Here is an 11343-nt window from a genome sequence, read left to right on the forward strand (position 1 = left end):
TGGATTTCTTTCCCCAATGAGAGTTATTCGATTTCTTCTCTTTTTTTGATAAGTATCGACGAGTTAACTATAGGATTTCTGGATGGTTTCTGTAAATAAGAAGAAGACTTTTGGAGCTGCCAGAAGTCTCGCGAGAAACCCGAGGAAAATCCTTTGGAACCAAAGAAAAGACGAGAAAGATATCTAAAGATACGCTGTTAGGAATGAAAGGAGGGGGGTCGAGGGTTGGTGTCTCTCTTGCTGGTGGGCCAGCACTTTCAGCAGCAGCGGTAGCTGCAGCTTCCAGAGGGTGGAGATGGGGTTGGGTGGCACCCGGACCGAACTGATCAATACTTGAAACACCGCGAGGTATCGTCCCGTTATTTCCGGTGTCCCCGTGGCGGAAATGAAGGCGTTAAAAATATATAGCCAAGCGGCAGCCACCCCTAACCGAACCACGAGATAGCGCTGTATTATATCCTCAGGAGTTCGTGGGCTGCCTACTTCGGCACAGAAGAGCAGCCGAGTTTCCATCTTTATCTTGAACTCGCTGTAGAAGTCTGATCGACTTTTAATTATAGCAATATGACATTTTTCAAGGGAAGAAAAATATTTCTGACGAACGGAGTTGTTGCTGAAATGCCAAAGATTTGGGGAGCTTAAGGTGCTGATCGGTGCGTTTCAAGATTTTATAAATTGTCGGCTGTGTATTATGAATCTCCAGAATCGAAATTTTGGAAAAAGAGGGAATCCAAAGGGCACAGGTTGAACGGAGGCGTGACGGGGGTGGGTGGTATGGAAAGTTCGGATTTGCGAAATCAGAGAAGGGGTTGGTTGAGTTCAACAGGTAGAACAGCCGGCAGAGGGTTTCTCTCCCTCCGGATAAGCCGGAGGCTAAGCGCCGGCGCTGGCTAAGCCACTCGCACCCTCAGAGGGTGTGACCTACCCCTATTGGCCCAGCCGGACGTGTGAAAAAGCTTCTTCAGTCCTGCGCGGATAAGGGTTTTTCAATCTCCAAGCTTTTGGGTGGAGTCGGGTACACTTGGTAAATCCGTTATCGATAACCCGCCGTCTGTCCAGGACACGAGGAGTCTTGAACTCTGCGGCGCCGAAGAAGGAGGAATAAAAAAATAAGAAAAGGGAGTAAAAACACTCGAGAGAAAAGCCTGCTGCTGCCGAGGGAAAATATCCGCATGGGTCAGCCAAGAGAGGCTTAGACTACGTAGTTGAAATGGCCGCTCAATATCGGCTTTGGGATACTCCAGATATTTATCTAATGTCTTATATTTTCCACAGGGAGGACAAATTCCCATGAGATTCCGATCCCATCTTTCCTGATATTACAGGGTGACTCTACCGACCGGTATCATCCATTAAAACTCAGAGTGCTCCACTACGAGAATCAACTTCCAGCTCAACTTCTCCTTTCGTCTCGAATGCCAATCGTACGACACACTGATTTTTTCTTCAACTAGGTTATCATATTTGTCCTTCGATCCGAAGACTTTTTGCACACGCGAGCCTCTTCGTATCTATAGATATACGCACCGGCCTGGAATCTCGGAACGAACCGTGAGCGTGCGCTCTTCGCACACGCGTTACTTTCAGGCTTGACTAATGGCTGCGCCCGGTTTATCTTTTCGAGATATCTCTGCAGGCCGCGTGCGTCGCGTTACTACTTATCAAAGATAAGTTCTCAGGGCAGGTTACAGGGGAACCGCTCCCAGCCAGTAGGCGTCACAGGAGTTCTGTAAAACTCGAGTGAAAAGTTGGCTCAAGTAAGGAAGTGGAAATTAAAAAGACTCGTGGCTCTGGAGAAACACACGTAGCGCCGAGGCATGAGGCCCCGTAGGGATGGGAACAGGCGGATTACTCGTGGCAGCAGGAGATAGTGACTGTAAACGAAATGTTAACGAGTGATAGGGCTCGTGATAATGACGCTCCTCGACTGAACAATCGACGGCTAGTGGGTGAAGATGATAAAAGGAGCGAATGACGCTCCCTGGACTTCAAATATGCGTAACTCGACTGTCATTTTTATTCTGAGCGTCACTCTCGTCTCCATTTTGGATGCTCAAAGCACCTGCCCTGCAAGGTGTCTCTGCTACTTGGATCGACTGCCCAGAACTATAGCCTGCTCCAAGCAAGGACTTCAGGAATATCCTGCCGGTATTAGCGACATTGTGAGTACTTTTTGCTCCTGAAGATCCTTCGCTTTTTCTTTCTTTCCTTTCGCCTTAAATCTTGCTGACTTCTTCGGTACGTAATGCTCCAACTCCCATGACCCTAATTCCCACTGCTCCCACTGCTCCCTATCCTCGGTCCTGGACGAAATTATATATTTTCCAAGCAATGTCAATACTTTGGTCTTTGACAATAATCTCTTGGCACGGTCCAGGATATTTTTTCTTTCTATCAAATAAATACTATTTTTATAATTCGCATAAAACGATACTCGTATCAACCTCGAGTGGTCATTATCAACAAATATCTAATCCTAACTATAGCTGAGTTACTACTATATTAATGGTCTTAAATACCGATCGCATTTTTTATATCATTTTCCCAACATTTTACTGTCATATTTTTGTTTTGCTTAACAGGTGCAACATTTAGATCTATCGGGCAATTCCCTGCAGGAGATCCCAGAACATGTCAATAGCTTGGTTGATTTGCAATATTTGAATTTGGCGAGAAATCAACTGACTGCCTTACCCAGTGATCTGCGGGGATTAAAAAAATTACAAATGTTAGATTTGACGGAGAATAATTTGAAGAGTGTCAAAGACATAGCTGCTATAAGTCACTTGGTCAATTTGAAGATTTTACATCTATCAAAAAATTCAATAGAAGAATTGACGTCACTTTCTAATAACAGAACGCAGTCTCTCTATGCCAATCACTGTAGTACGTATTACAGACATTGTGCAATTAACGATACGATAATTCTTTAACAGTGATTTCATTAATCCGTCAGGTATCAAGGAACTCAATAGCTTATCCTTGAGTGGATTGCCTGCCTTGAATTTACTGAGTCTCTCTGGAAATCCTTTGCGAGTAGTATTGAGGCCAACCAGTGATAGTCTACGTTGGCTAGATTTATCAAATTGTCTTATAAATTATTTAAATCCGGACACGTTTGAAAGATTAACCAGTCTGGAAGAATTGCGTTTGGCCAACAATCCCACGTTGGTTTACAGCACGAGGTATGCATCATTCGAACGACATGTTAAACGTTAAGAAATACATATATATAAGATTGAAATTTTTTCTATGAGGTTCTAATATATTGTTTTTTTAGATACGAAACTTTGCAGCACATCAATCTCAAGAGATTGGACGTCTCCAGATGCAATTTGGACAGACCTGGTCTCCACGGATTTCCGGCTCTAACTCATGCTAAACTCTCGAGAAACATCATAAGAATCCTGCCTGATCGTATTTTCGCGAAGAATCGTGAACTCTTGCAGCTATATTTAGATGCCAATGGCCTAGACAGCCTGAACAAGAGTTCCTTCGCAGGATTGACGAAACTGGAAATACTGGATCTATCGGCGAACGCTCTTCAGGAAGTGCATTGGAGCACCTTTAACGAGAATATAAAACTGCATCGGTTGAACCTCTCGTACAATGGATTGCACGAGTTTCCGAATCTGACGACAGAGGCCATTTGGTTGGACATGTCGACCAACCTGATCTACAACTTTAAAAGCAATGTCCTCTCGAATATGCCACGACTGGTAACATTGAATTTGAACAACAACAGACTAGAGAACATACCCAACAATTTGGAATCGAACACCCTGAAGAACCTTTTTCTCAGGCAAAACAGATTGGTCCAGTTGAACAACGAGAGCTTCGTTAGACTCTCGGCCCTACGAAATCTGGACTTATCTGGGAATCGCTTAACCGAGGGCATAGATCCTGATCTATTTTGGAATAATAAATTCCTACAGGCGATCCAACTGGAGGACAATCCATGGCGCTGCGATTGCGAGCAGCTTTACCCAACTTACAAGTACTTCATGGAATCGCAAGTAAGTGTGGTCGCTTCGAACCTGATCTGTCAGAGTCCCAGTAACGTCTCCGGCTATTCCTGGGAAAACGCCTGTTACGAGATCTGGAGCGGAGAAATGTTCAAGGCAACCGACCGCACCTGGGGCCTGGTCCTGATCAGCCTGCTGACTATGGTCATTCTCTTCGGAAGTGTCGTGTCCCTTAGACACGCGATGAAGATGAAGAGACACGCGCGGCTGGAAAGGCAGGAGCTCGAGAGAGCAGAAGCTCGCGAGAGACTCCGATTGCTGCAAAGACGGTAGGTCCAAGTCTACGAATTGTTTTGATCTTCTGATCCGTACGACGCCACGATAATTTCCCATGCTCCATCCAGAAACCAAAGACTGGAGGAGGAGTTGCTGGAGCAGACTGCGGAGCCCAGGATCCATCCATTGGAACTGATCCAGCCGCCGACCTACGACGAGGCTGTTGACATGCCCCGGCTGGCACATTCCATGGAGGCTCTGGATACGATGTCCATGGACAATATGTCCATACAGGCCATAGGGTCCGTGGACAACCTCAGATCGAAGAAGCGGCGTCCCAGAAGAGCGAGGAAGCGTTCCCAGAGCGAAGACAACCTAGCGCGACGCGAGGAGCGTCGTGAGGAGAGACGCCGGCGTCGTTTGAGTCTTGAACGAAACAACTCGACGAGTGTGCTGAGCGAGACCAACCAATTGGAGGAATCCAGCCAATTAACGGAGTCCAATGCAGAGATTGCCATAAAAGAAACAGAGAGGACCAGATCTAGGGCTCGAAGCATCTGCGAGGATGGTGACCGAACGAAAATCAAGCCCAGACCTCAAACCCCATCGGCACGTAAGAAGAAACGTAGGGCGATGGCGCGGAATGGGCATTCCACCGATGACGAGGATTCGGAACTCGATCAATTATCCACGAGACTCAATAACAAATCGAACAGTTCGATAATCATTAAGAAATTAACGCGAGAACCAAGAAGCGGCCGCAGACCGTCACCTCAGGAAAGTGACTTTTGATTCTTTCGGTCGCTGGGATAATCATTGCCGTTAACGTTCAACCGAAACATTTCATTGTACTCTTAGAATAGTTAGAAAATATTTGTGTGTAAGTACCTTAAAACGATATCACGTACCTTTCATTTTGTCTTCTCCTGTTATCAGGACGATAAGGCTCTCCTGATAAGAGCGTCAATCCACATAAAGTTCGTCAACCGCAGTGAAATCGGATTTTAATTCGTCGCTTCGCGTAACGCTGTTTCCAGCCAACTGCATCCGATGCACCTGATGCACCGGTGCAACGCTACTACGATAATGCATTTGCTATTTATTCAAGACTGAAAGTATAAATAAAAGACGTTGCGAGTTATATTGGAGTTGCATAACTGAACAACCTCGTAGCCGATAGTATATTTATGCTCGAACAACATAGTCATGTACCCATGGCTGAATGCGCATTAGAGGATGCGAATTAAACGGAAAAGAAATATAAATGACATTTATCAATATTTTTCCTTTTTTTTTTTTTTTTTTTTTTTTTTTTTTTTTTTTTTTTTTTTTTTTTTTTTTTTTTTTTCCTTATCGTAAGGACTTCCACCTCCTTTGGTTACCTTCGTACATCGTTTTTATTAACGGGTGCATTTTAATGCTAAATGCACCGAGCTGCATCGCTACCTATAGTCTCACTCGCTTATATGCTAAATTATAGACACATACATTTCAATTCATTTGGCTTAACAGACGTACGTATGTATACATAATATGCAAAGATCCTAACCGTGGTACTGCCGACTAAGCAATTGTATAATCTATATCAATTTTCATTATATGCTAATATCTTAAACGAAAACAAATATCGCATTATATACTAACTAAATGCTTGGGACGAGTAACAAAGAACTCGTTTACATATTTAACGAAATAAATAATGATTAACGTCAAATTCTTTCACCCATCGCGAACCTGAACACATCCTGAATGGAAGGATATTAATCGGGACACGTTGAGCCTTTGAGCCTTTGAACAACGATGCATCGGTCTCTGCTAAAGGAAGATCCAATCGCCGTTCGTCCATTCACGGTCCTTACTTCATCCGTGTGTCCGTTTTATATTAGCTTTTAGTGATTAAATATTTATAATGACTTATACATACGTATGTATATGATATGCATATATACGTAATTCTATTCCGTTTACGCGTTAATTCATGTTGACGAGTCCTTACTAGTGTATATCTATATTATAGTAAAGTTAGGGTGTTCGGAAAGCCAGGTCACTTGCGTTTATGGGATTTACAGTCAATTGTTTGTGACGCATCGATTGTTCATGGAATGTTCCTGTTGCGCGAGGATCATCCTCGCAGAAATCTAAATTACGAATGTCTCCAATGGCAGTTGGGGAAAAAAATAAACGTTACGATTGGAGTTTCAATTGGGAGACCACGTGCTCCAGTTTTCACGAACACCCAAGAATTCAGGCAAAGGGGTCAACGCAACGTAGGTCAGTACGGGGTTAAAAGAGAACTGACTAGTCTTCGTCGCACGAAAAGCCTAAGATAATTTTTATGTACACTCTCGACCTCGAATCATCGACCCACTTTGGGTCTCGGGTTCCGCGAACTAATTTTATCGGGGGAGGCTTGAGGAAGCAGGAAGAAAGAAGCGCGAGGAAAGGGCGAGTCTCGATGATGGGGATGCCTTTTTTCCACGATGAATAATCCTGTCTTACGGGGCCTTTGATGCCCTAGGAATACAAGGCATAGGTCCCCAAATTGGGCCTACGCCTCCGGTAGACTTGATCTTGGCGCTTTAAAGTGTTTTCTTACGCTTAGAAACACGAGTTCATATAAGATTTGCATCTTCTCTCAATTTTTCTCGATATGGAAATTGCGGTTTCTAGGGTGCTTTGACTAGGTTCTCTCCGGCCTTTGTTCTCGTTATGAGAATGGGCGTCTTGGGTATGCTGTCCGGGTTCTCCTGCATTAAAATCTTGACTCTTTCCGCACCAGGACTCAAGGGTGGTCCATTGGACGCGTGGATGGGACTTGGTGATCTATGCAGGGGTGCCAATACTGGCTGTGGAGGGTTTCTTATTATCGCAACCCCACCTGCTCTGTACTCAATTGGCGAGTCCGAGGGTATGTCCTTTGTTTCAGTTCTAGCTTCCTCTGGACTTGTCAAGGATTTTCTTGGCGGTTTCACAGGATCAACAGCATCCTGCACGGCTTCTTCATACTTGGATTTTGGATCGACGACTGCTGGCTCCTGGTGGTCCTGCCAAGGTCGCAAGTCCCTTTGTTCACTCCAGTGCTGACCTTGTGACCCTACCAGTGGTGCGTTTTCTGCATTTCCATTGGATGATATCTTTGGTCGGTTGGCATTGCTGCCATCCAAAAGTGATTTCTGCATGTCTTGAAGTTCTCGGCCATTCTCTACGTCTCTGCGTTTCCTCTTCTTCCTACAGAAGTCGCCCTTGTATGCTGCGAAACCAATGAGTGCTGCCAAGATTGCCAAGAGAGCAGCCAAAACTACGTATGACCCCGTTCCTTTCTTGGCTTGACGAGTTGGAGAGACGTCGGCCATTTCTTCATTGGTACCAGCGCTAGCGTCGACCTTGTCGGAACCCACGTTCCCAGCAGTATTGGAACCTGATGAAGACTCCTTATCACTCGACTCAGGAATAATTCCCATGCGCGAGATTAGGGGAACTATAGGCTCTATGTCTGATGGTTCGTTGTTTTCTGCAGATATCGATGGTTCCACTGGAACTGCCGCCATAGGGGGCAGGATTTCTTCCTCAGCAGGTGTTCCACTAGGTCCTAGGCTACTCTCGGAGGAGACGTCGATGAACTCTTCCTCCTCCAATGCAACCTCCTTCTTCTCTTCCGGAGCGTCCGTGGGGCTCCAAAAAAGGCCAAGAATAATGTCGAACGGATTTCCACTGTTGTCTGAGGTACTCGTATCGGGATTCTCTGTAGTTGAAGATTCAACAACGACTGATTCCACGGTAGATGATTCTGGTCTCCCGAATTCCCGACTAACTTCACTGCCTGAATGAGTCCAATCGGTCAGAGGAAAGTCTGAACCTGATCCTTCGGCACCCGAACCAATATCTTCCGTTCCTGAACCTTCTACAGGAATAATCAGCTCGTCCGTAAACTTGTGTGTCTTCTCACTAGACTTTGGAGTCGAGGACAGTACAGACGATACCTGTTCTACGTAGACAGGAATCAAAAGGTCATCACTAAGCTCGTCTTTCTTTTCGGTAGGTTCTGTAGTTGATGGAGGCTCTTCTTCAGTTACATCCTCGGTTTCAAAGAAGAGACTATCGTCCCGTTCGAAAGTAGTTTCCGATGAAGCTGGACTATTTGATACTGGTGATTCGGTAGTATTGTCTTGAGGTACTAATCCAAGGGACAAGAGAACGGGTGCAGCTGCAGATGACGCCTGACTAGCCGCAGTCGAAGGAACGTTTGGCACAGGTGTTTCCGCCTCTGTTGTCGGAGGCGAAGGTGGTTCTACTTCTTCATCGAAAAGATCCTCGTCTTCATCTAAGTTTTGGTCCAGTTCTTCAAAAGCATCTCCGGAACCAAGATCACCGGATCCTTCGATATCGACGGGTTCATCAGCCTGCATTTCTTTGTCTTGCTCTTCGAACATGCAGGAAACCCCAGCATTAGGCTTCATCAGGGAAGCACCCTTAAGTATTGGCGGACTGGCGCAGAGGATCTTCTTGGACATTCTGACACCGTTTGCCACAAGAAGATCACGAACCTTGATCGTGGCGCAGTTGCAATCCAGAGGATTGCCTGATAGGTCCAGGATCTTCAGATTTTTCAGCTTTATCAGAGCTGGCGATAATTGCTTTATGGAGTTCCGCCTGAGATCCAAAGTCTGCAGGTTCTGCAAGCCCTCGAATACCGTCAGTTTCAATTGGGCGATACGGTTACCAGCCAAGTTCAAATTTTCCAAGTGACTCAGCTTCCGGAATGTCCCAAACTCGATATTTTCTATGTTTCCTTCAGAAAGGTCCAATTTCCTAAGGCTAGTGAAGTTCTCGAATGATCGATGATCCAGCATCTTCGTATGCACCGATGCCTTGAGCTTCTCCAGGTCGTAGGTATTAATGTATCTCGCATCCTCCAGATCAGTGCAGTGAGCGAACGTTGCATTTTCCAAAATGCACAATCCGTATGCACGTCCTGACAGCGTCAGGATCAGGACTGTCAGAAGAAACAGGACTGTCCGCATTTTCGCCTTGGCTAACCTGCGTTGATTCGGTAACAAATAAAAATGTGAATATTTCAATTCTTTAATCATCTTGAAACGATTAAGCGATAAATGATTAGACAACTCTAACGAATCTTACAATTGCTCCCCAACGTAAAATTTTATGTAGCAATTAATCAAATATTTAATTAAATTCCATAAAGAACGCACGACAACTTCTTATAAATAACTGATAAGGTGATAACAAAGCCGCCACTTGTATCTCATTTATCACCAGACCTCCAACTGTGATAAGCATGTGTTCCCATTGCAGATTTAAGACACTAGAAACGAAAAGTATTCAATTCAAAGGTGAGGCTAACCCGTTGGATTTTAACAGCTATCGTATTATGACGATTTATCAAAGCGACAGCAACTTTTGCGTCTGAAACGAACAATCCTGTATACATATATTGTATATATACATATAGTATATACACAGCGAATAATTTTAGGCATACTATTTGCACTATCTTGCATAGCAAATGTTCGTAGCGTCGCGCGCGTGACGTCAATGGGAAATGCCAGAGTAAAAAAGACCCAGTAAAAAGACCCTGACACATTAAATGATCATGATCACGATCATGCCACGCGGTGTGGTGAGATACACAGAATTTGAGAAAAAAGAAAAAGATAAAGAAGCGAGAAAAGAAAAAATTCATATAATGCATAGAAAACCTTTTTAATCTACTTTTGCACGATAATAATAATCTGCTATAAAAAAACTGTCGCCATCTCCCTCGCTCGTAGACAAGTGGCAAATATTGACCCAATCGATTTCATTCGCCTATTAACATATTCCAGCACACACTCGACATTCGACAATCGCTACCAGCTACTCGCGCGCTGTTCACGTTTTTTTCTCGTCTCTTTCTTCATTCCCATCGTCTTTCCACGCTTCGATTATTCGTCCCACTTACGTATTCGCTCGCACAGACCGGATACCGATTTACTGGCCAGTCTGGCGACTCTACGATTATCTATGCGCATCCTTACCCATGGCAAATGAATACTTGTCAAGCAGACACAGTTTCGCGCGAAAGTGACTCTGCCTTAACACGAAGAATCAGCAGCATAGAGAGCAGATGCAATTCATAAATGATGCATCTCTTGGAAATGCAGTGCAGAATTTTCAGATCGAGAAGCGGCTGTTCCAAGTATTTTCAACGACTAGACGGACCGAATGATGAATCGAATCGCCGAGTCCACGTATCGTTTGACTGGTCCTTAGTGCAGGACGATTCGCGATGACCAATCCGGTTGCAAGAAGCTTACCGAGAGTCACGGGAATCCGAATTTAAGCCGAACTTATCGACAGTTCGGCATCGCGTTCGACAACCCAAGAAAAGGCGGCTGGTAGGAAGTATCGCGTTTCAGATCTTATCCTGCTACGGTTTTAGATGCGAGTTCAGGTCACACTAGCCGCGTTATCGTGTCGATTAATCGAAACCACACGGAGAGTCCGCGCGGTAGCTCCTGCGACGGGAAGCATTAGCAAGTCAAGTAAATAGGCCCAGTCCCAGGCAATAATGAAAATCAATATTTCCCTGCAGCTAACGATTATCAAAAGCAAAGCATCTCCAGGTTCCCCGTTAATTCGCAAACACACGTAATGCTTGATGAACGTTAAGCAGGTGAGACATAAAAAAGTGGCTAGAAGCTGCAGCAGTCAGCCGGGCTGACCCGTTGGGCGTCTCAGGAAGAAGCCAGCAAGAACTCAGCAACGTCCCCAGAACGTCTTCTGCATCTTCGGGAATTTTGATTTACTCGCCGATGAGAAATATGACAGAGAGAAAGAGAGAAAGGAGGTCGAATGCACGAGGAAGAGAGAGACGATCGGTTGCAAGGAGCGATGGGAAGAGGTGTCCAATGACGACGAGACGATACTCACATGTTATTTACTCAGACGTGGCCTCAGCAGCACTGCGGCTTCGGTAGCATCTGTAACACATCAACGTGAGCGCACGTACGTTACTTTATTTGCAGCGACAAAAGGTGGCACGACGCTTCGACGTGGCGACGTATGCAAACGAATGTAATTGCGGGAAAAAGGTGTCAGGGAG

General features: G+C 45.0%; 2 protein-coding genes across 6 annotated transcripts in view; one reads left to right on the plus strand and one right to left on the minus strand.

The window, feature by feature from the left end:
- Positions 1-1648: 1648 nt before the first annotated feature.
- LOC107274486 (insulin-like growth factor-binding protein complex acid labile subunit) lies at positions 1649-5550 on the plus strand. 2 transcript variants are annotated; one of them, XM_015753680.2, is made up of 6 exons: positions 1649-2162; positions 2583-2886; positions 2957-3185; positions 3281-4016; positions 4122-4294; positions 4370-5550. In XM_015753680.2, exons 1-6 carry the CDS (start codon positions 1956-1958, stop codon positions 5031-5033), a joined length of 2313 nt encoding a protein of 770 aa, XP_015609166.1. In that variant the 5' UTR covers positions 1649-1955; the 3' UTR covers positions 5034-5550. The 2 variants fall into 2 exon arrangements, with proteins under 2 accessions (XP_015609166.1, XP_015609165.1); XM_015753679.2 differs by having other exon boundaries at positions 3281-4294.
- Positions 5551-5589: 39 nt separating this feature from the next.
- LOC107274487 (protein windpipe) overlaps positions 5590-11343 on the minus strand; it is a 17216-nt gene continuing 11462 nt past the window's right edge. For 3 of the 4 annotated variants that reach the window (XM_025091749.1, XM_015753682.2, XM_015753681.2), the window contains exons 2-3: positions 11172-11221; positions 5590-9278 (exon numbers count right to left, since the gene is read on the minus strand). In XM_025091749.1, coding sequence (XP_024947517.1) covers positions 6908-9278; positions 11172-11173 — 2373 coding nt within the window. In that variant the 5' untranslated portion in view covers positions 11174-11221 and the 3' untranslated portion in view covers positions 5590-6907. The remainder of the gene's footprint in view (positions 9279-11171; positions 11222-11343) is intronic. The other variant, XM_015753683.2, reaches the window with a different exon arrangement.

Source organism: Cephus cinctus, unplaced genomic scaffold (assembly GCF_000341935.2).
Source record: "Cephus cinctus unplaced genomic scaffold, Ccin1 Ccin1_scaffold3202, whole genome shotgun sequence".
Lineage (NCBI taxonomy): Eukaryota > Metazoa > Arthropoda > Insecta > Hymenoptera > Cephidae > Cephus > Cephus cinctus.